This window comes from Symphodus melops (assembly GCF_947650265.1).
Source record: "Symphodus melops genome assembly, chromosome: 21".
Lineage (NCBI taxonomy): Eukaryota > Metazoa > Chordata > Actinopteri > Labriformes > Labridae > Symphodus > Symphodus melops.
In genome coordinates, this window is record NC_136711.1 from 13,825,027 (window position 1) to 13,850,509 (window position 25,483).

The 25,483-nt window shown below is 38.4% G+C and overlaps 1 protein-coding gene across 4 annotated transcripts in view; it reads right to left on the reverse strand.

Annotated features, from left to right (window-relative positions):
* LOC306842307 (calcium-activated potassium channel subunit alpha-1a-like) overlaps positions 1 to 25,483 on the reverse strand; it is an 82,633-nt gene that overhangs the window by 34,040 nt on the left and 23,110 nt on the right. For all 4 annotated transcript variants that reach the window (XM_079372477.1, XM_079372476.1, XM_079372475.1 and 1 more), the window contains exons 3-8: positions 13,283 to 13,344; positions 8,282 to 8,375; positions 8,082 to 8,193; positions 2,763 to 2,838; positions 1,572 to 1,647; positions 1,309 to 1,479 (exon numbers count right to left, since the gene is read on the reverse strand). In XM_079372477.1, the coding sequence (XP_079228603.1) occupies positions 1,309 to 1,479; positions 1,572 to 1,647; positions 2,763 to 2,838; positions 8,082 to 8,193; positions 8,282 to 8,375; positions 13,283 to 13,344 (591 nt within the window). The remainder of the gene's footprint in view (positions 1 to 1,308; positions 1,480 to 1,571; positions 1,648 to 2,762; positions 2,839 to 8,081; positions 8,194 to 8,281; positions 8,376 to 13,282; positions 13,345 to 25,483) is intronic.

Here is a 25,483-nt window from a genome sequence, read left to right on the forward strand (position 1 = left end):
TCTAAAAAAAAGAAAGGCAAAGTATAGAAGGTCCTCCATTTGTGCTTGAAAGCGACACTACAGTGAGTACAGGAGCATTACAAATATCTAAAATTAGTATGAAAATGAATAAAGGAAATATTAAGGCCAATATTTACGGATATTGGAAGACTAAAGGAGAGAAATGACAGCTGATGAGCAGTATGTCAATCTGTGATAGAAAAATTCAATAGTTATAAAAAGTGAAGAAAAAGCCTTATGTGCCATGTTTTCTCCAACAAACACATGAAGGGTTGATTTGTAGAGAGCAGCCAAATGGATGGCAGACAAAAAGACAAATATACACTTTCAAAGGTTTCAAAAAATCTTCTCACTTAAGTTTAAATCACTCCACACAAATTGAATCTATTCTTTGTACTTTTAAACTTTGTTAACAAATTACATAATAACTTCTTCATATCAAAGGGGAATCTGTAAGCCAATGTGCATTTCCTTACATTACTCCTGAACAAAAAAAGAAGACTCATTTGAGGTACTCTGTCTCTTCGCTGATGATTTTGTTTGCTTTTGTTGGTCATAAAGTTACATCACCATTGCTTTCCAGTTAAGAACTCACAACAGAAATGGGTAACTTTTTTTTAACAAAATGGTAGAACAAACTAAAACTGTGCATAGTTATATCCTTCTAATGTCAGGCAGAAAAATAATAAAACATATTTCCCATCTGCAAATCTAAAACTCTTATAGACTGTCCACTCCGTGTGTTCGCGTAACTTAAATTAATATGTGCAAATCAAATTTTGACACCTCTGAGCAGACCAGGCCTTTACTGCCCTGACAGCTTTGTTGGAACCCAATGACTTATAATAATGTGTTCATAAAGTGTTTTAGCATTGATTTAGTCATAATATTTTATCTTATAAAATCTCTTCATATATTTTGTTCTTCATAGGCCTTTCTTCATAGTTATGTCGCAGCATCCATTCAGCTAGGCTCTCATAAATCATCCCCGTGTCAATGTGTTTGTTGGAAAGAGGAGGGGGGAGGCAGAAGGTGGGGCAACCTGAAACCGCAGTACTTTACCGTTAACAACAGATGCAAATATAATCAAATCATCAAACAAAATAACAGAACACATCTGAAATACTTCAAATAATGTAAAAATAATACTGTGAAACAGTCATACAATACATGACATGCAACATACTGTGGTGAACAACAGAAACAACTCAGTGTAAAAACAGGTGGAGAGAGTCCTGAGTGTGGAGCGCCACCTGGCGGGGTGTGATGATTGGCATGAAAGATTTTCAAAAAATTAGTGATTTTTACCAATCCACCAAGGATGAAGAAGACCATGAACAGGCGACCAAGCGTTGTTTTTGCATAAACGTCTCCATAGCCGACAGTGGACATAGTAACCATGAGTAAATAAACACATTCCCAGTAGGAAAGTGCCTGGGAATTCTGGAAATTTTCCCAGGGGTCCCCTGAGTTCTCCACCTGAAACACATGTGAAGATTTTAATTTCATGAAATCAACCTGTGTTTGAGTTGACAATGCAAAGTATGACTCAACAGCTTCAACGTACTCACCAAATGAATGAATCCTGCTGCAGTCAGCCATGTGCTTATGAATATTGAACACAGGTTCACCAGCTTTATAGAGTTGCTATTTAAGAAAGAAGGGCCAAAACAAGAAGCATGAGGCAGCACGTATAAAAAACTACATTTACATCAGGGAAAGACATCGTCCAACATGTCAAAACATTTCATAGGCCACCAACAGCACCACATCAAATAGCACCACAGCATGCTACACAAGTTAATTTGATCCATTTAAATGTTATATAACCATATAAAACTAAGCTCTATATTACGTTGTTGTATGTGTGACTAGTTTTGGGGGGTTTTCCCAATTCAAAGCTCCTGTAAGGAACTTGTGTTGATTTTGGCGACCCCTGTGGACAAATTTGGACTATTTATCGCTCCATGATCTCGTCCTGTATATTTCTAAGTAGTTTTAAATGCCTGGCGTACAACTCAGAAAAAATTCTTTGCCATAGCAAGATTTTTAAAAGGGCATTTTCAGCAGCAGGGTGTTCATGACTTCGTCTGACGCCTACCCCAGGAGAGGGGTTGCAGGCATTCAAAATAACTACACAAAACAATAAAAAAAAAATCCTGATGGTCTGGTTGGATTTTGTTAGTCATATAGAGGCATCATGATTAATTTCAATCAGTTTCTCTACTTAAAAACCATGACAAAATATGTTCATACGCTATTATCACAACGATGACAACACATGATCGTAAGTGATTTTTTTTCTTTAATTCATGCACTAAATAGCTTGTTAAGTCCCTTAATGACTAAATAAATAAATCACGCCTACTTTCTGTGTCAGGTCTTTTCATTTGGCTTTCAGTGAAAGAGTGAGAAGATTACTTGGCGAAGCGTTTTGTTCTATTACTCTTAAAGCTCTTTCTGTTGTGACATCTGGGCAAGAAGTCTTCCTTCTAAACTGAGAGCCGGTTCACTTACAAGTGCAATGAGCACAAAACCGCAGCCAAGTTACAAGGAGTATGTTTAGCACATGGCATGAACGCAAGCACCTCTTCTCGCTTTTCTTTTCTTCTTCTAAATGAAACCACGTTCATGCTTATAGCCAAGAAATCAGTGCGCTAGCACTTAACATGCCACGTTCAATCATCAAACAGCTGCAGAAGCATCACAAGCAGTCTGCTACACGGTCAGAAAGTGAGAAGAATTTAAAAAAAAACACTTACCTCGTCTTTAGTATATTCAAAAACTGTAAAATTTCTGAGAACTGTATCAGCCTCAAGGCCCTTAAAAACCTCAAGCCTGTGGAAAAAAAAGACCATAAAGATGTTGTTATTATCAACATGATTATCAACCAGAGACATGTCAACATTAGCACTCGGCATAACGCAAACTTCATACCTTTCATACTCTCATCCATGTTTAACAACTTCAGCAGATTCACATTAATAAAAAAAAATGAACTCCAACTGATCAAGCAACACTCAGCTAAAACATCTGACTAACAAACAAAACGCTTTTGGGTCATGCAGAGAAAAAAATAGACACAAGCTCCCCATAAACTTCCTGTCTGTCAAAACACCGGCGTCCTCATGACACGTTTCATTCCGGCTGGATAAAACCGGAGCATAGACGAGATGAAAATCTAGATTAGAGTAGAGACAGGTGGAGGCTGTAAACTGATTAAGTAGACAGATGTGACGTCAATTCTCAACTTCAACGGTATGAATAGGGAGAAGAAAAACACGGAGTCTGTGCCTGATGGCAAGATTTCAGGGAGGGAAAAACACGGATTAAAAATCCACAAGGGCTCCATGACGCTATTTACTCGATCATACCATTATTTATGGCTCAACAGAAAAAATGAGACAGAAAATGCATCAAATACGAAGGAAATTGGATTGCCATATTGTTTAAGAAAGTCAGTTTTACAACAGGCAATCTAATCCAAATGATTTTAAAAGTGTTAAAAAGGTTAAATGCAAAAAGAAAAAAAATACGTAAGCTTGTGAAACGTCTTGAGACGCGGGCAAAGATTAATCTAAAGAAGATAACAGTGGACTTAATAACTTTTAGGATATAGATGGAAGCATCCTACATCAAATTGTGATTATGTCTCGTCTTTTTTTGTCCCAATAATCTTTTTTGCACAAAGATCTCAATCTCCCACAAAGACACAAATGTTGAAGCAGCAGAACACTAAATAATACATAGAATTTAAGGGAAAGTCAAAGCTGAATCCACTTGTGTGTTTGTGCTGTATAAAAAATGTAAAATCCACCTCAGCCAAAAGCAGGCAATCAAGCAAAGTCCCTCTTTAAAGGCATCAATTGTGCTGTCAAGTTTCCCTGATGGAATGAATTGCTTTGAGTGCCTGCTGCCACAAATCAAATTGTTCATTCTCTGCATGAAAACACAAATAAATTATCTTTGATAAAATGACGTGAACTGTAGCGAACCTCGCCAAAGCTCTTTTATGAATTCGAGTGAGTGTTTGCCAGATGGGCAGCATCACAACACAGCAAATCCTGAACCTGAACCCGCTCCAGCTGACCCACACACAGAGTCCAAAGACCCGGGGACACGCCAGTGTTCAGCTTATAGAGGAGATTCCCCTCCTCTTGTTTCCCACGTCCCTGCAGGTCTTACCCCAGTAGGAGATTACATGGAAGCATGCACCCAGGCTGTACCACATGCTCTCCTGGTCCTCTTTCTCGCCCTGTCCGTGGCCCATCCTGACCCTGTAGCCTTTCTGGAAGAGCTCACCAGTTGATTTCTTTCGCCTTCTTGTGTTACCTCCCGGATGAGAATGGGAGCCTCCTCCATCGGGCCCCTTGTACGCTAGCATCTTTGTAGGAATCATGGCTGGAAATTAGTTTTTAGATAACATCAATTTAAAGAAAAAAAAAGTCCCAATGTTTGCTTTACATCCAGGTCTACTCTCTTCTTTGTCGGACACGTGGAGAAAAATCAGATCCTTTCCCAAAAAACCGAGAGACGAACAGGCACTATCATGTCAGCTGCAGCCAACAGGTTGTTGCAAAAAGGACTGTGCTTCGAAGACGAATCTTTGATCTGATTCACCTCAGACCTTCTCTGTATTCTCGCTGTGATGAGGCGTGTTTGTTGGGCTTAAAGCAAACCCTTTTCCCATCAGGATATTAGAGTGTAAGCTCCTTTGGGATTCATCCAGGGAAAGGAAAAAAGGCTACACAGCAAGCGTGGTCCATCAGCCTGCTTCACGATGTAACGCACATCACCGCTGCTTCTGTTCAAACTACATTTCATTCACTAATCTTAGACGAGTACAGCATGTAGCTTTGTCTTACATCAGAGAAAAAACATCCACACAGAGCACTCAACAGCAAGTAAAGCTGTGTGTGGAAAAAAAAATGGGAAGCTTTGGCAATAAAAGTGTTTTTCAATGGGTTTAGTGATTCTGCTGTAATCCCTAAATGAAGCTCAGTTGATGTAACAACTGCTATTGTAGTCGATGTTAAAACTAAAAGTGTGGCAATAAAAAAAAAAGACACAAATCTAAGTCTGCAAAGTGCACTTTATCTGAAAACATCGTATTTGAAGCGTGTGGCTTTATTATACCTCAAACGCTCAACATGCCCTGATTATTCTCAGCGAAACAAAAAGAAGGAAGATGTTTTTTGTAGGCGGGTCTCTGAAATGTTTGTCTAAATTAAGCACTTTCATCTGTCATACAGCTGTATAGTTCATCCAATAGGTTCTGTTTTCAATTCCAGATTGTATTATTTTTTTTACAGTTCTTTATGTATATGATGTGGGCTAAATCCCCATAGAGCCGTTAAACAGAAAAAGAAAAAAAGACTGAATCGTCGTGTGTCCCAAAATGTTAATAATGGGTCCAACAGTTTCCGAAATATTAATTCATGTAAGAGTTAATTTCTTCTATAAAAGGTCAGATTGATACAGTGATAGTTTGGTGCTGAGGACAATGAGTTGCTGGGACAACCTCCAGCAGAGGTTCACGACCCGAGAGTTCACAACATCGATGCCAGAAAATGAAGGACCAAACAAAAGCTGCAGAAAAGGTTCCTGTAACACAACAGCTGTTTGTCAATCTTTCTGCTCCCTCAGAAATAATTATTAATAAAACGTTTAAAAGTTGCTCTTAAGCTTCACTGTTTCAATACTGAATCCTGGAACAAGGGGTCAAAAGGTAAAAAAAAGTTTGTGACCATCAACCGAGCGAGTCAACACACAACACTTCAGCTCTAAGTATGCACAAATATTCAATTTGTCAAAAGGCAAGCAAACCATTCAAACAAAGTTTCCTTTAATGGGACATTGGTCATTATCATCAATGGTTCTTTCTTTCTTGAAAATGCTGAGAAAGTTACAGATCTCGGACATTAAGCCTTTTTTCTATTTACCAATATTGACTATACTTCATTTGCTAGATGTTTAAAGGGTCCTGAATCTCATGTAGCAAACCAAGACTTTTCTTTGGGGGCATTTGATGTCAGTGAATAGTGAAATACTACAATCCTCAAAAGCTGCAACACAAGGACACCACCAAGGCCTAACGCTCTGACCTGGAGTAGAAATGCTGTCTTTACCTTATTTACCTTAAAGCTGGTTGCTTTTGATCATTTTTACTGCTACAGATATATATGCTGCTTGTATTTTGTACAGGTATGGAGGCCCTCCTTTTGCTTCTGAGCAACTACTCAAAACCTTTCACACTGTGTCGTGGTCCCATTTGCAGGCTTATCATGCATCAATGAGAGAATATTAGCACCTACTGATTCTGTTTTTGTGTCAAAATGTTCAGACAGGAGGACTGGCAGATTGACAGTTTGGCTGAGCTCTGGGTCAGATGCAGAGTTTTGATCAGAGGAGGGAATTTAACAGCAGCCGGGACAGGCGATGCTGAGCTGGATATGACCTTACTTAACTACCACACTGTCAATCAGTCTCTAATCCTACATGACCAAATGCTCACAGAGCATATTGACTGAGATTATGTCACAGATTAGCTCTAAAAATCACATGCAATAAAAGTACATTTTATATTCGTCTGAGTGGAATACATAAACGCTCCGTGCAGCAGTACATTTGGAGAAACGTGGTATATGGCACAGATGGAGTCAAATTTGTAAACGTATGACTTATGATGGCAGAAAGTGCTTTACTTCAATTGATGTGAAATGATGTGAGTAGAACAACATAAGAAGTGGACATGCGCTGGACAGAAAACACTAGAGAGAGCAACGCCTACATGAACGTGATCAACACAACAACAGCATGTGAGCAGCATCCAAATCCTGAGTCCACACTGAGTCAGGATGAGGACATGTCATTCATTAGCGCTTTGACCAACACCAAGAAGAAAAAAGAAATCTCACAGGGTATCACTTCCAGACCAACCATTGATTACAAAAGAGAGTCCGATGCTCTATGAACTATATTGTTTGTAATATCAATCATGTAGGCAGGATATTGCAATATTGTGGGCAGATTATTTTTTGCTTTAGTTAAGCATGCAAATGTTAAAACCACGTACAAAAAACCACATTGTTTTCAAAATGGGATCAAGGTTGGCAGAATGGAAAATCAGGACGCTGTATGTTTGGGTAAAATACAAATAAATATAATGCAATTAAGACTATTTTCCACAACTGCAGACACTACAAAGCCAATAAAATGAATTCACAACAACACAGCAATTGCCAACAGATTCCCATCCCAAGCTACGTCAGATCCCAGTCATACTCCCTTATGTCCACTAGATGGAAGCAGCAGCTAGCTCTACCTCATTCAACCGTTCTTGTTTTCACACCATAAGTCACAGTACATTAGCCAATGAACACATTGGAATTATGCAAGCATGCCCATCAAGCTGTCATCCTTATTCTAAAGTAAAGAAGCATGTCAGTGCTGAAAGAGTTGCTGTGGTTGGCAACACAGCAGGTTTGTTCTTCAGCCGATAAGGAGAAGAAAAAGAAGCTATAAAAACCTGAAATGCAGCAACAACAACAACTAAAAACAATCCTCTTTAATCCAGTAATTCCTCTCAGACCTCTCTGAATGATGAGCTTCACACATTTCACAGATTGACCTCTAATCTAGCTCTCAAAGCTTATTACCTTTTTTTTCTAATCTATTTCAGTGTAATCACAGGTGTGTCTGAGAGCTCAGTCGGACAGGTGAAGGGCGTGTGAAAGACAGCTGCTGCACGAAGCGAAACTGTCCACAACACATGGACAGAATACAACTCGACATGTAAAAAATAAGTTGAATCAATGCAAGTTTAAAGGCTCACCAGATGACAGCCGTTCAATGTTTGAAACAGAGAAGAAGAGCATCACTCTGAGGGCAGTAAAGCTTTTCAGGCACCAGGCGTTTCAATTTTCAAGCTTATTTGATGCATTTTTGTTTCTACGGCAAAAGATGACAAGTTTGTCTGGTGTCTTCACTGTCAGGCGTGAGAATCGTCAAATCCACTGGATGGCACCACAAGCCAAGAAATAGTAGCTGAAAGACCAAACGTACAAGTATTGGATCCTTACCAAGCCAGCTTCTGTTTAGATACACAGACACAAACACCGGAGGAACCGTAAAGAAGTCCACCACCGAGTTCACCTCCAGCCAGAACCACAGCTTGTCATTGGCAGCAATGAACTGTGTAAAAGAAGGAGTTTGATGAAATGTACTGTTTTTAGATACATAGAAAAAAAGAGGGAAAGACAGCTGCATTTGTAAGACTTACACGGAGGCCAAAGTACAGCAGGAAGAAGACGTTGAACGCCATGTCGATCTGTAGAGTGAAGTCTTTGTAGAAGTTCTGACACGACTCAATAGGACTATTAGACAGAGAGAGAAACAGAGTGTGAAAGGAAAAATTGGCAGTCAAGACAGGAACAGTTTGTTAAAACGTGTGCACAGTATTTCACTAAAATTCAAATAAGTGCATTTTTCCTTTTCCTGAAAATGCATTTTCCAGATTTCAAGACTGTCAATTGTTGAACAAGGTGCAATTGTTGATATTTTCCAGTGGGGTTTTTATTCTGTTGAGAAAGGACATGCATTAATTGTCACACAAGCAAAAACTTGTTGAGGTTAACGGTTAACCCTTAAATAACTGCAAAACATTTTCTCATTCTTATGTTTAAGGTGCTTAACACACAATAGTGCAGTTTTCCTTTTCAGTCCAGTTTTTTTGGGGGGCTTTTTTGTATCTCAAGGACATTAGTTCAGATCAATGGGACGTAAAACTCATGATGTGAATGCAGAGTCAGAGCAGTAGTTTAAGGGTTAAATGCATGCAGGGTTCATATCTTCTTTTATGAAATCAGGCAGCCATAGCAAGTGCTAGCAATGTAGTGAAGTCTCACCCTCAATAAGCTCGTATCTGGCGATTAGAATTCAAATAAAGAGAAATACATAACCAAGTAAATGGGGATGATACAGGTTAGTAGGACTGGGTAATAATTATGAAGACCTCGAAGTTGAGAAATGAAGTTGTACGTATAAATAAATGATTAAATATATAAATATAATATACAAATAATTTACACGTAGAATAAGACCACTGTTTAACGTGCATTTGGTGTAGACTTAATGTTATTCAACTGAGTGGATTGCTGAGTTTAGAATCTATACTTGAATAAATTATCCCTTAAATTACAAATTATGTTAAACTGATGAATAAAACAAAGCTGAAAATGAACTGACAGAGTGACTGGCTAATCATGTTTGTGCTCAAACTGTAAGTCGGTTAATCAGTATTTGGCAGAAAACGGTTAAGCAACAGTTTCTTTGTATCTTTTAATAACAAAACAAAAAAATCTTATTTTAGGGTTTACTATTTGAAGATATCAACCATAACCAGGGCTCTTGGAGTTTATGTTTTCGTCATTTTGTTTTACTCAAAATAAACAATAAAGCAATAAAGTAAAAAAAGAAAAGAAAAAAAAGACTCAGAATTAAAATGTGCGCTGGTGATTCAGTTCTGGATCTTCATGTAGACACACTCCATCTCTGCAATGCTTGCTTAATGCCACTCGGATTAAAACAAATTGCTTTGGTTATGTAAAATAAATAAACACTCCCTTAGATATAACACTGTCCTCACGGAGGTTAGTGACATTAAAATACTGCAAGCATTGCCTTATCTTCCACTGATCTGACAAACTGCAAAAACACTCAACAGTCATGTGGTTGAAGGTTGAAGACGAGGAGGTCAGTGTTTGGGGTTGGACTCAGACAAACGCCACATCTCACCATGAGAAGATGTATAACCACAGTGAGGGGTCGTTATTTAAAAGCTTCAACTCTTGTTGTTGCACTGCAAATAATCATTTTAAATACGGACATCTGTTTTCAAAAAAAGTGTATTTAACAGGACAAAAATCAATTTATTTATTTTTCTTGACAGTGACATAACATACTGAACAAAGATCTACTGTATTCACATTTTGGGATTTACAAAAGGAAAAATAAACTTGACATGTTCAAGCAAACTTTTTCCCAAATTTTTTTTTTTTTTTTTTTTCATCATCAGGTACTTGATGTGATAGAGTGAAATGATGTTTCTATGTGTTCTTATCCAGGCGTTTTTCAATGACTTTTAAATTCCAGGTGGTTCAATAAACTTTAATCTTGGTGATTTATCAAAAATGAATGATAAGGTAAAATAAATCCAAATCAGAGTTCTCTGAGGCACCTCTAAAAATAGTCCCAACATGTTGGATATTTTTGCCCTGATTCGCTGCAATGACACGTCAGCCCACAAATCCCTGTCATCGCATGGTGACAGACCGTATAGAAGAGTTAGACCTGTGGTGCTAAATAATTGAGTTCCAGTCGGCATGGTTTGAAGATGACCAAGCCTGCTATGGATCACAAACTCTCCCTCGCTGCTGTCACTCTGGTGTCTGTTTCTTAAACTCAGTTCAGACTCAGATCAAACAGGACAGAATGTTCTCGGCTGGATCTGCATGTTTACAGCCTTCAAGTTTAGTTTCTGATCGTCTTTTGATAGGCTGAATTTGTCAAAATGTTTCGCAAGACAATTAATCAAATCAGCATGAAGGACATGCTCCAGTCTTATTGACAACCCCAGAATAAAATGGACACATTTCGGTTTCTTCTCAGATATTGAAGTGGTTACTCCGGCCTTTATCAGACAGCACAGCTGGAGAAAGGCCGGAAATGTTTAGAGGAGAGAGTGGAGCAAAGACGTAAGAGCCGAGGTTGGAATAGAACTCAACAGGAGCGTTCAAGAGGGCTGTAATCTCCATACGACTTAAACACACAATACTATCCAATGTCCCTCTATGCAGTTTTATTATTGTAAGTTATTTCTTTTGGTTACCCTTAAATCAGCACTCCTTTAAAAACATTTTCCAACATTAAATAAACTCTATACTCCAATAAATTCCTTCAAAGCTTTCAGCTCAGCACTAAATAGAAGAACATTTAGCTAGTCAATAGCTAGCAAAGAAACTAACAACTAATGGCTAAAAGAAACACATTTTTTCATGAGTTGGCAGAGCTAAAAAGTTAAGCTACTAATACAGTAGGTTGACTGAAACATAACTCAGAAATCAATGCTGTCGTTCAAGCAAATGTTAGCTTCCATGTTAGCCATAATAACAGCTTTGAAAGGCGGTAACATGTCAATGTGGTGTACAGTTTGCACTGCTGTCCCCAAGTTCCAAAAAAATAAAACATTAATGCAGATAACTCTTGAAGAACTGTGAGCAAGATATGTGCTGAGAAGGACATTTCACCGACACATAATTGACTAAGATGTACATCTTTCAGGGACATATCTAGCTACACAGCTGCCACCATGTTTCTTTAAAAACACAAAAGTGACCATATCTGGGCAACAGTATGGACATGCAGAACTAAGCCTCTATAATGTCGGACAGGTCAACATGGTAGCGACTTGAAAATTGCAGGTAGACGAGCTCTAAAACATACCATATATCCACTCACAGTTTATGATTTTTCAGCTGGTGAGTTCTCCTGTACTCCAGTGGCCAAAATAAATGACAGATCCTTTAATATCAACGAGACTTAATCTACTTTTTCCACTCAATATAATTGTACCCTAGCTCTACTTAAGCATAAATGAAATAAAGGAAAGCTCTTGATTCATCTTGATCTACAAAAGACATGGAACTACTTGGACACAGAGAGCAAAGCCAGACATGACAGCTTTATAAGGCCAAACTCTTCTTTTTGACCTTTTGGTCTCGTGTTCTTTGTGCTTTTTGTCGCTTAAGCTGTCCTCTATGGGTTTAAATGGTTCTGCTGTGTTGATGTCTCTCTCTATCTGCGTTGCTTTCAGCCAGGTCAGCCTGTCCATCATATAACAGCCTCAGCAGCCCCACAGGACTAATTACAGGAAGGGCTGTATCTGTTTCAGTCGCTGGCACTTAACAACATGTGAGAAAAGTGGCTGCTCTTTGGCTTCTAGTCCTGAGCTTTTGGGCTGAGAATACGGTCTAAAACAACGAAACACTTCTGGATTGAATAAAACTGGTACAAAGAGATGTTTGGATTGTAAAAAGGTGCTACATCATCAAACCTCATTGAGGATTTAATAATGCATGCAAAGGTTAAAGACAGAGGACCTAGGTCATGCCTCATCAGGTGAAAAGGTACGGTATCAGCCACAGCTACAAACCAGTTCTGGGAATGAGAGGCCACAGATGGCATTGGTGAGGATGTAACTCTACCTGAGCTTGTCCAGATAATGAAATGAGATCATGCTTGCAAACATCAGGGTTAGCCGAGCCTTTAGCTGTTTAGCCTTATGAAATAATGACACATAACCTGAATGGCAGATTAGGTTTAAAGCCCATTTTTCTCTTCTCTTCTTTAACATTACTCTCTGAGGAGACTCCCTGCTGGCTTGGTAAAAGCTTTTATCTGGTGTTTTTTTTTTCTCTCCTCTTAATGGCACATCCTGCCCAAACACAAGCAGGCTAACAGTATACTGTAACAGTGGCACAGGGAGCTAAGAGGGCTTTTCCGCTTCCTCTGGTCTGATGAACGATGGGGATTGTTTCGCACAGGAACTTTGGTCTTTCCTGCTTGTGTTATAGTCTGATCCTTTCATTACAGAGATTAAATAAATTTCATCTGTGAGTACACTGGTTGCATTGTCTGCAAAGGTCACTGGTTAACCCAGAACAGTTTACCTAAGAGAGGATTGAATGAAGACAGCCAGGAAGTACATCTTTTCATATACCGTATATATAGAGCATACAGCACTCAATGTAATGAAGTCAGCCAGTTTATAGCTTGGGTCTCTGAGGCTAATCTAAATCATACATGTCAGAGTAATATACAGTTCTCCAATTAACCATTATAATCTCAATAACTGGAACAACATCTAATTTGCCATAGAGGTTTAGACTGCAGCAAAACCATTATAAATACAGAATAAATGTATCAGTAATGTAAATAATAGGGACAGCAGCACAGAACATCTGGACAAATAAATGGTAAAGGTGTCCAAGGTTCTTGATCTTTTAACACCGCCTTTCTCAGTTGTATAAATCCATCTTCAGGTCGGATCTAGACAGCTCAGTTACTTCATGACTACAAGCAATCCTATGATCAAATACACTGATATCAAAAACAGTAGCTTTAAAACTAGCCTACCATTATAGATATTCTGCATAAGGAGCATGTTTAAACAGGGTAAACGTACTGTGATTTAGCTATATAATAAAAAATAAAAAAAACTTACTCAGAGGAATCTATGAAGTATATTACAAGGGCTCCAATGCTGAGAGCAAATACGAGGACCACCTGGAAAAAAGAGAAAAAGGAACCATTTCACTTCAGCTGTTATAGTTAGACATGAGTCATGTAAATGTACTTTTTATGTAAAAAATGTTGACAATAATACAATGCAATCGAATTCAGTTAATGGCTTGTCAAAATACACAATGTTTTACACTTCTGAACCAAGTCTAAGTCGAGTACAAGTCTAAGATGAATATATACTGTATATATATATATATATATATATATATATATATATATAGATAGATAGATAGATAGATAGATAGATAGATAGATAGATAGATAGATAGATAGATAGATAGATAGATAGATAGATAGATACAGTAGGGTATTTCTAAATAAATTATTTCATCAAACTTTATAAAGTAACCTTTATTTCTCAATAGTCAAATCAAACGCAGATCAAATTTCAATGTCTTTTAATCAGAAATCTTAAAACTAAATAAATGTTTAGATTTATCATTTAAACTATTTTGACATTAGCTCAGGTACAGGAAAATGTGAAAGACATCTATTTTATTTTTTATAATGAATAATGTTAGAAAACAATCAATATTTCATTGTTAGTTGCAGCTCTAGATGTTATGCTTCATAACATATTTTCTCAGTTGCAAAATCAAATAGATAACATCACACTTCCAATGATTTAACATGAATGAAGCATCATTTAAATGTGCTTGAAGTTGCGCAACAGATGTTTAATGCATATTAAAGAACAAGGGAAGACCTTGATGCATCCTGTGAGCCTGTCATAACTGAGTTATATAAACCAGAAAACAAAGAATCACAGTTTGAAACAGCAGTGTCAAAAAACAGACTCATCAATTACTGTACATTTGACAGTGTAAATAAATCTACAAGAGCTCAGAGCTCATCATGTAAATTGGCAGCGAGAGAGTGGGCGAGGTGACAGAACGTGGCTTCAGCTTTCACACACATAAAACAGGGAAGGGATGCAGCAGCAGGGCCCGAAGCTCTTGTGGCCACTGTGGAACAACGAGATAATAAAAAAAACAGGGTATTGCTTTTTATTCTGTCACTCTGCCTTCCTGCAGGGGAGGAGATGGGCTGAACAAACAGAAGCCTGGAGTAAGAGGAGAGAAGTTTGCAGCAGACTAAGACAGGCAGGTTTCAGAGTAATAAACGTGAGATCTGGGGGTGTCAAGGAACAACGCAAGAGATGTCCCCCTTGACAGCTCTGACATTAAAAGATACTAAAAGAAATCATGCTTAACTGTAACTACAAACAGTTCAGTGTCAATTTAAACACATAAGTCATCAGCATATAGTGATATTTGGAGGTCAAACAAAGCTCTACTGGAGGGGAGAAATTTGTCAAAGCAAGAGCTTTTCAGTGACACCTCTAAGAATAAAATAATACTCTGGGGGAATCAGCATCAACTGTGAATACCAATAGTTAACTGCTAATATAAACACAGAAGGCATCAGCGCATGTACATACTTTGAGGTCAAACAGCGCTTAAGGTGATCACTATTTCATTTTTGACCAATGTTACCTGTAGGGAAAAACACTGTGTTCTCACCTGACCTGACACAGTGCGACTGTCAAAGAGAATCAAACAATACAAATGAGAAGCGGACTACTGTCATGTCGTGTTTGTCAAAGCACAGAAAGAATGTAAAAGATTATCAGAAATGGAGGGCAGAGGACAAAATCTCTGTTACCTAACAACAGGGTATTTATTACAAAGCAGACAGAAAAGCAAGCAAAACAAACACAGTTCAGAGGTTTATGCATTTCACATTTTGACCTACAGCTGTTGCAAAAACCTTTTATGCTCGAAGACTTTTTTTTTTTTTTTTTACTCTTTTATGGCTCTTCTTTTTTTTAAGCAAAGCCGTTCAATAATACTGTTACAAAATGTGTGTCCTAATTTCCCCTTTTACCAGCTTGGCTGTGACAGAGTCAGATAAGGAGAGAAAGGTTTCGACAGACAGAACAAATGTTTTACAGCCTGAACTGCACTCTCTGGTCATCTGCGACTCTACCTGGCTTTCATCTGTGTAGAAATGACACAATGGCCATCCTGAACAAGAAACCAATGAGCATCCATAATGAATGAGCTCAGACTAATTCATTTCCATGATGTGAAATCGTATTGTCAACCCCCAACCGCTGATGGCTCTGTCATGAAAAAAAAACAGCCCCATGCATTTTTAATTGACCCTTCTTCTTTGAAAGGCAGGAAATCTCTTGATGCTTCTGGCCATCCCAGTTTAGAAACTGGAAACAATGTTGGTGCAACCTTAGAGATGTCAATGTAGCCAGCGGAGGGAGATTCAGTGATGGCAGTAAATAAAACACACAGGCTGCAACAAAGAGGGTTCAATCAGGGCTGGGTTTGTCAATGAGGTGACAGCACACTGTGCCAGGGTATATCATTCATCTCAGTCAATGGATAGTGATGCATCACATCTGTATCTTCTGTCAACTTCAGCTTATTGCTAAAAGACAGCTTCGCCCACAAGGGGTCACAATACGATGAACCCACTGTTAATCAAAACATCGAATTAACAATTCCTTCCGCAAGTTAACCAGTTTAGCTGACCTGCAGACTCAGTTGAAATTGCATAAATTTTTGCAAGTACACTATTACGTTTCTAAACGCCTACCTTTGCCAGCTACAAGAGAAAAAAGAATAATTCAATAATATAAAAGGAAAGTGACAAATATTTTCCCTCAAACCTAAAAATAATAATTGGAGTTGTATAAAAAAAAAAAAATCACCCAATGATGTTTTTTTTCTTTTGAATGATTCTCACCCTTTGGAACCGAACAAGATGCCATTGTGGAAGTGACCAAAAAAGTCAGTTCCTGGTGTATATGGATGGCTACAAAGGCAAGTCAATGATGGTTCACCCACATATACGTATATACATCCAACTTTAGAGCAGAATTTAACATGATTACACCCAGCTACAAGATCTTCTTTGGTTCTCTGAAGTGAATACTTCTATTCATAACAACTGAAGAGCTGTAACATTTCTTTAGAACTCTATCTAAATCAAATTAAGTATTAGTTTAACTAGGAGCATGGCTTATTCAAGGGACAGATGCTAGCTTCTAGGTGACTGCTCGGCGTTACCTTAGCTAATTTAATCATCGGGATTACCTCTCAAACTTATTTTTGTAGTTGGCGTATTTAGACAAGTTTTAAATGCAAAAGGTTCAAAGACATCAGTTTGAAATAACTTATGTCCACTTTTACAGTTAATCCTACATCACCAATGTCCCTGTCTTTGATCAGCATTATGTTAAAGGCCTGCAGAGAGCACGAGCAGAACTCAGGCATTCAGAAGTTGACCTGCAAACATCAGAGAGCCCACTCATGCTCCTCCACTCTTCTTTCTGGAGAGTGACTCACATCAAACAGCGTGAATATCATGCCAAAGAAATGAGAACTTTAGCAGAAAAAAACCCCCAAAAAACCTCTTACGGGTAGGAGTGAGCTCAGAGCCCAAGGTGGTGTCACCCTTACAGATAATTCAAAGAAAAACGACTAATTGAGGCAGAGACAGTGGTTGACTTCGAATGATGTACAAGTTGTCTGTTCAGGGCTCGTTGCTGAAACACAAGCATAGTTTGGTGTTGAGGTTTTTGTGATCTGCTTTGGTATCTAAAAACAGGATTCAGAAGAACAAGGGGTCAAGTTGTTCCGAATTCCCTCAAAACCTTCATTTGTGCTGTCAAATGACTGTGCTTGTATGGGTCAACCCCTCCAGTGTAACATCCAGTTAATGCATGCAACTGAGTGAAATTCAAATGTTTGCAGGAGCCAAAGTGGCTGACCTGGAGTTCCTCAGGGGTCACTGTTTGAGCCACAGCCGAATCCACAGAAATACAGAGCTGCTTTAAAAAAAATGATATGACCTGAGAGCTATTCATGATGAGTTCCAGCCAGCCCATCTGTATGTCTGCAAGTCCCACGTTGATAATTTGGCATCGTGCACATAATGGTACAGAAAAGTCAAACTGAGTTGATTAGTGCCAATAAGAAACTGCAATATCATTTGCAAAATTAGGAAGTAAATCTGTATTTCTTCTGCTTGAGATGGTTTTTTGTTTTTTTTTCAGAGCTTTGAAACAGGTTTTTAAAGATATGTGTTGCAGAGTGATACTTGGCTCAGGAATTCACAAGTTTTAATCAATAGAGAATTTTCATCTGGTGTGAGAAATTGATTTGTGCAGGTCATGAATTCAAGACAGCAACTGCACAAATTAGAAAGTATTGATTCTCATGATAAAACCATTAACTTCAGCAAAAATGTTTTAATTAGCTCTGTTTTACCGGTAAATGTTCTTGTAAGGTTTAGAAAGGCTGTACTGTAAATGTACGATGGACCAATATTTGTGAAAGAAACCTCCTTCATCATAACTGTCCTCACTAACAACACTTCTTCACATTCTTTATGCCCCGTTCATCCCTCTCTCAGAGTGCTAACTGCGAAATAGCATGATTATGACATCAGCAATGAATGAAATCGACTGCAGCGCTGACAGACACAGACACGGATGTTCAAGACATTTACAGGGTCTTTACTATTGAACTGTTCCTTATTTGATAGACACGCGACAAAACATTTGTGAGCCATGATGCAACTTAAGCTCTTATTTTTGTAATTGCTTACATATTTACAGAATGGGACTACTGAATGATGATCAGTGAACTTCACACGACCTTTTGATACTTTCAGGTTCTCTGTAATTTAATTGGAGTGCTTTGAGTGCACACAGAGCGCTTGTCAGGGCTGAAATAGGGCTACACAATAATGACTAAAATAATCATTCCGATTATATAACTAGAGTTGAACTGATGATTGTCAATCAGACTTATTATTCTATGCTGATTTGGTTAAACAGAGTAAGAACGGAGGCACAGCTTACCTGACCTGATTGTTAAAAGTGAAATAGGGTCAAACAATACACTATAGCATTTTGTTTAACCAGTTTGTCAAAACAGCATCTTGCTGTTTTAATGTTGTTGTTATCTGGACTTTTTTTTCCCTACTGTAAGCAGTTGCTAGGCAACCATCAGAGATTCCAGGAAGTTGCTTCTTTAAACCAAGAAAAACTTGAGTATATTAGAGAGAGTCATGAATGATAAATGTTCAGCAAAAAAATAAAAAACAAACAACAACACATCACACAGACAGACAGCCTACTGACAAGGTTTTGGATTGTTGCTCCTCCTGACACATGATCCTAATATGACCTTACCAACATGTGTTCATAACTTAAGCACTGTAATCTGCCTGAACAAGACATTGTTATAAAACCGTCTAAACCACCATGTCCTGGATTCTGTGTCACAGTTAGACAAGGTCACACAAAAAACATAAAGTCCCTGTTTATAGATAAACAGATAACATACATAAAGCCATATTTCTCGTTTTTCACAAATTTGTACTGATGAAATGTTATTATTTCCATTCGTTATCCTTAATGCTTTTCCTGTTTGGTACACACTGGACTGAACGCCAGTCAATCACAGAACTACATTATACAGACAGCTAAAGTCTGGTACACATTAAACAATTTTAACACTCTTGAACAATTTTAAAAACCTCGAATGATTTAGAAAATGTGAGAGTTCCTACACATTACAACAATCACAACCCATGACATTTCAGATCTCATAGTGTGTGGTGTGCAACAAGACGTTCAACTCAACACACCACACACTAACCAATTCACTCACCAACACCCAGAGCGGTCAGACATGATTTAAGAGTAAACAAGGCAAGCCAAATGTGGCTAGCTGCTAGCTTGTAGATCCATTACGGTAAACATTTTGGTTAAACTCCTTTCCTTGTCAGTTGAATTGTGGTTTTTGTTTTGCTAAACTTCTACTTTTCCGCCATTCCTTGCTGACCTTTTCAGGGCAAAGTTTAAAAGCTGCCCTTTTATATCTATTATTTTTTTGCTGCTGCACAAACATGCAGCAAGAAGAATCCAGGCATTCTCGAGCAGACACTGTCTGTTGGACAGTGTACGCCTATTTACTCTATCTTTAAGCTTTTTATTAAATCAAAAGAACAAACAAATGATGTGTAATGTAATGTGTAATGTTTGGTTATTTATTTTGGATTCAAGCCAGTCTTCAGGTTCGATAAAAGCCACATCAACTTAAGAAAATAACATGTCAGTATTATGTTTTCAGCTTGGTGTGGTCTCTTGGTACCAACAAAAACATTTAGGTTGTTGCTGCACAAGGATGATCATGAGACTGGCACATGAACAATTAAAAGCTGTCATGTGTTTCCAAGCAATGAAAACACACCTTTGGCCCTGGAAATCCTCAGAGTGACTGGGATCAGTGAAGGTTTTCATTATAGCTGCCAATCAACACTTCAGGTGCAAAGTGGAAAGAGCTCTATTGGTACCATAATTGCTACTTTTAATGAGTGGCATGATACTCTGTTCTATGCTGACATCTCTTTTGTGGATTCACTTTATAGAAATAAGGAGAATAAGGCCTGAGTAAGCTGTGGTTCTTAAATGTGTCTGTGTGGGAAGCTCCATTCACTGCATTGAGATATATGAATGTATCATATCTACATCCAAACCTAAATCTCAGCTTGGGAGACTGAGTGTGATTACTCATCATCAGACATGATAACAATCAGATTGCATAAATAAACTGCAGGGAGTGACGACAGCAGTGGAGGGATGATAAATACTACAATACCCTCAGATGTTTGTGGTAAGAAATCAGCTCATCATGGGTCACTGCGATCAGACCTGTGTGTGTGTGTGTTTTTTTAATCTAGTGACTCAATGGGAGGTGAAGATGAAGGACAGAGAACTGGATGGGTTCAATGTGCACGACTGAAAGCTGTAGAAATCTGAGTTTTCTTTTCTCAAGGACGTCGCGCTGATCAGTGGGAGGAGAGCGACTGAAAGAACCTCGTTAAATCATCATGATGGAAATACAGCTTAAATGTGCTGATGGAAAAGTGCACATGAACCTTCCAAGGACTGGCACTTAGCCAACAATTTAAAGATTTGAAGTTAATTTGTTCTCTTCGCTTTCATTTAAGTCTAATTTTTCCTTCCAAATCTGCCAGATGTCTTTTTTTTCTTGGTCATATTTCCCCTCACTGGCAGAGATCAGAAAATCCAATCAATGCTGATAATACAGTAGCAGTAATGTATTACACGATTGCTAAAGAAAAGGGTGAAGTAACACAAATGTTTTTAAAAATCACACTGGAGAGTCTACTTTCATTTAAGGGACAAACCACAAAGAAACCACGAACCCCCGAGGGGGTTTCTGTTCAGCCAATTAGCAACATTTGAGCTGAAATCTTTTCTTCTTTGTTTTTTATTTTGCGTGCAGTGTTGTGCAATGAAGTGTGCAAAAGGATCTCTTTTAGCTCTGATTGAGGTCAGAGGTGAAGCATATATATAAACAGACTCGGCCTTCCACACTGGTGTAACCAGCCCCACCAGCACACACTCTGCTAATTCATGTGGTAAAGATGCTCTCACCTCTCTCTCGCCTCACCTCCATATTCATCTAATTACCCCTCTTATGGAATGTTGGATGACTTCAATATGCACAGGAAATACACTTTCTCAGTGTATACAACAGGCAAAGACTATAAATCTAACATAGGGATACTTTTGACTGTTTTTTGTGATGAAAACCCTTTTCAGACTCCTTTTTGTTTTTTTTCCAAAAGTGCTGTAACTAAGCTCAGCCTTTATCATAATGATTCTGCGATGCTGTGATATTATTGTCCCAGTCTGTGGATTCACATAACATTTCGGATTTGTAGAAACACATCACAGCGGGAACTCTACATGGACACACAGTCAGACATGTAGACACAGACACAGCGCTGTGCTCCCCCTGCTGTCTCTGCTACTACCTCCGAAGAGACGGGATGAATTTACCCCCCCCCCCCCCCCCCCCCCCCCCATTAGACCTCCATGACATTCAGATTGAAGGCAAAATATCACTGGGGCATAAATATCATGATTTTAAAATGCAGTCTGAATAGGGCTTAAGTGTAAGTGTAAGTGTGTAAAATGGAAAAGCACATCTTGTGTATCGTTACAGATTTAAATGATTTAGGAATCCAAACACGAGATACACGTTGACACAAACTAAGAAGTCAGAGGCTGATTGATCCTTAATTGTTTTAAATTCTTCAATTGTCCCTGTTCACTTCCTGTCAGAACAACTACTACAACTCCAACGGTACACTCTGTATTGGATAAGGAAAATATATTGGCTAACTATGGCACTTGTTTTTTTTTGTGCCTTCTACACACATCCTCGTCTGTGTTGTTACTCTACCTGGACATCCTGGATCATATTTCATCAGCCCACAGGTATCTGAGGCAACATGTTCCCACAAACGCATCGTTACATGGAGGACTGTTTCTCAGAGACTCAAACAGGATCCGGCCTACACTATCGTCCAAAGATTTCTGATAGTGAACACCTAGTTGGTCCCTTACATCATTAATTCAATCAGCTCTGAATGTTCATTGGCTACATTGTCTAGAGGGAGATTATAGTAAACTGTGACTAGAATTTGTATTTCTTCTCAATATATTAATTCCTCATGTTGCAGACATAAGAGACATATTGGATTTAATATCAGAGCTTGCAATACATGATTCAGATGAGTCCCCAGGATGAGCACATTGTTCACAGTTCAGTATCCTACGCACGGCTTTATCAGCAGCTTTTCTCTTGTGCTGTGACTTTCACACCGACGAGTTAAAGAGGTGGGTTTAAGGGATTTCTATCTCATCTTGTCAATAAAAGCAGATTATTCCTTTGTCTTCCAGGCTTCCTGCACAGCTGCTTGCACATCATTAGTGATTACTGCCAGAAATATGGCTGTTGCAAAGGGATAGAGCGCTGCTATCTGGTAATACCATCATTATTTCCAAGTCTAGATACAGCCGCTTCATCCATGGCAAAATTTACAGGTAAATTAGCACAGCTGCAGCTAACACAATGTACAGTACATGTACACATAAAATAACATGTTGGTTTGCCCACATGGGGCCACCATGGAATCCCCGGACAAAATTAACCGGGACCCAGCTGGGCCGCCCAGATGGGGCCAATTCACCAGCCCATATCTGACCCGCATGGGTGTGTTGACAGGGAATGCATGTGTTGTTAGCAAAACTATAACAATGTGTTTCTCGCTGAGAATGTGCATTAGACAAAGCTGGCTGACTTTTAGCAATCCTGCTTCCTACATTTTTTCTAAATGAGAAGATTATTCCCACAAGTTAAAAAAAAAAATACTTGTCTTCAAGGACATCGAAAAAGGGCTGTTTATCAAGGTGTATAATGGATGTCATAGATCATGTGCCTCCTGAGAGTGTATGCCACATCAAGTTAAAAAAATATGTCATCACATCATGCGTTGGCGTTCATATTTAGCTGAGATATGACTCAAAAAAGTTCACATGTTCATGCAAATTTAAGCAATCTGGTGCTAATACCTTACTTTGCCCAAAGGAGTGTGTGTCACATCCCCACTGACCCTGTTGAGATCACTGGCTGCCCCTCTCATCGCTCCTGTAAGCCCCTGATTCCCTGCGGGTAGATGATCATTACGGTCTAAAAGCCTCAGCTCGAGTCTGAAGGGCTTAAACTTTAAATGATTGTTGAACTGTACCGCGAGGTCAACTCAATAGTAACATATCGTACTTGAAAAATCATGTTCCTAAAGCAGATGGACTAAAATTTGTGCCAAATTGGATTTTCTTATTTTTTTAAAAAAACAAGATGGAAGTCAGAAGATCATATGAAGACAGAACAGATAACCTTTTGGAGACAACTCAGATTCAGCTCACTGAAATATTGGTAAAAATTTACAAACAAGGAAATCAGTATCTGTACTACCGTCAATATCACCTAGTTGATTACCTGGTCAAACACACCTATACACTAGGGCTGTGCTCAAAGTCTATATGGCAATATATTGTAATGTGCTCCTGGCACACATACAGAGTCAATATGGCTGCAAAGCTGTTATGACAGTTTTGAAAGACAATCGCCAAGGATCTCTGATGTGATAGGATCTCTGTGGACTTGAATTGAAGTTTTTTAAGATGAAGGATCCTTGCGATATCGTGGCCTCTGTAACGTTAGATGTGTCGTATCGTGGCGTTGTGGGAAATACCCAGCCCTACAACACGCACACACACAATGAACTTTCTTTGGTATAGTAATGTTGATGTTAAAAAACAGAGTATATTCCAATTTTTTCTGGTACTGAAGGTTATACTCATGAAATAAACAAAAAAAGGCATTGTAGAATCTGTTGTTTCTGGTAAATACAGCTCACTAGAAAAGTAAATTCACAGCGAGTTGCACAGGGTACGCCTGGAGATGCTGCAAAGAATGGTGATGTCATGGTGTCCTGCAGAGAGGGAGCCAACCTATAGGAAGTTAGCATATGACTTTGCTGACGTAAGCTGAAGAAAACAACATCGTACACGAGGGACAAAGCCTGTCTAGGAAACTGAAAATGGTGGAGGTACATACAGTACATGTGCATTAAAGCACATTTTGTTTTATTCTCAACAGTCAGTCTGTGTCAACTGAAATGTATAATGTAGTCATTCTAGGTAAATAAATAATTATTTCTGAATATTCATAATCACTTCTTTGATGATGAGAGCTTTTTCATATTCTCAATCACACGTCGTCATTGAGAGCGTAAGTTAGGCGATGATAGAATAATAATTAACACAGCTTTAGCAAACACTCTGTGGTGTTGAAAAGAGCGGGTCAAAAATAACCGTGAACTTTACAAACAGCTGCTATCGGAGTTACACTATATGGCAGCTTGATGCAGGATGATTTATGACTTCCTATAAATAAAATCTTCTCCGAGTGTGACGTGTCCAACATGACAGAAAAGGTAAAAATATTCACCAAAGTTCAAAAATACAAGATTTTAAGATTTGTCTTTCTGCATGTAAAAACAAGCAATTGAAACATCTGTCATATTATTTTCTATCTTCGTGTTTGAGATTAAAAAAAATCCAGCAAAAAAAGAAACATATTCCTTTAGTTGTGCAGTGATTGCACATAGAAAAATAACTGTTGTTGTGAGCTATAAGCAGTCACTCCTGGGAGTTGAGGTTTGCCTGGAGGCTTTAGTCCGCAGGGTCTCTGCAGCTACTCGCACTTCCTGATTCACTCAGTAACCCAAAATCAACACACCAAGCTGTAATCTGCGCTGCTCAGTGAACTTTAGGAAAACGCAGCATGGAGTGACAGACGCTTGCTGGTTTCTGGGAACAAAACAATCAAGACAAAAAATAGTCTCTGCAGAAGTAATGTAAAATGACTAAGAAGTCATTTTTTCATTTTCCGAGCATCATTTGATTTTTTAAGGTGTTTTCTAAAGCTATATATATATATATATAAGATATGATGAGTGTCAAACAAGGCCTATGTGCTGATTAATTTCTTCGACAAAAAAGAGAGAAAAAAAAAAAGTCACATTGAAGCAGTGAGTCACATAGTTGTGCTCAGAAGGCCAGCTGATGTACTGTAGGTATAAGAGGAGGATAAAAGAAACCATTAAAACATGACTGCTTCAATACTGTATACACATAAATGTGAATTTAGAGGTGAGCAACCTTTTCCAATCTTGATGAAGAACTAACGACTCAAATCCAGTTATTTTACAAATAAGGACAACTTGCTCAACAAGTATGTCTGAGTACTGCATTGAATTATTTCCTCCTCGTCCTGCTGACGAATAACTCACCCTGCAATGCAGCATGTTAGGCCTGGCTCCCCGAACAAAAGATATCTTAAAAAGCAGTTTCATCAAACACAGAAAGAAAAAGTCAACACCATGTAACTTTGAACAGCATTTTTTTTAGGATGTGGCTGTCATAAAGTTTCTATAAACATATACTGTATTTTAAAGATTTGTTTCTCTCTTATTAAAAAAAACCTGTTAACCCTGGAGGAAAATAAAGGCACATCATTAATTACAGGATATTATTTTGATTGTGCCAAAAAGGCAATAATCCTCATAAAGTGATTGTGTAGTGTTGATGCCACAGGGATCTACAACCCTCTTTAGTTATCAGATAATTTGGGCCAAACATTAATATAAC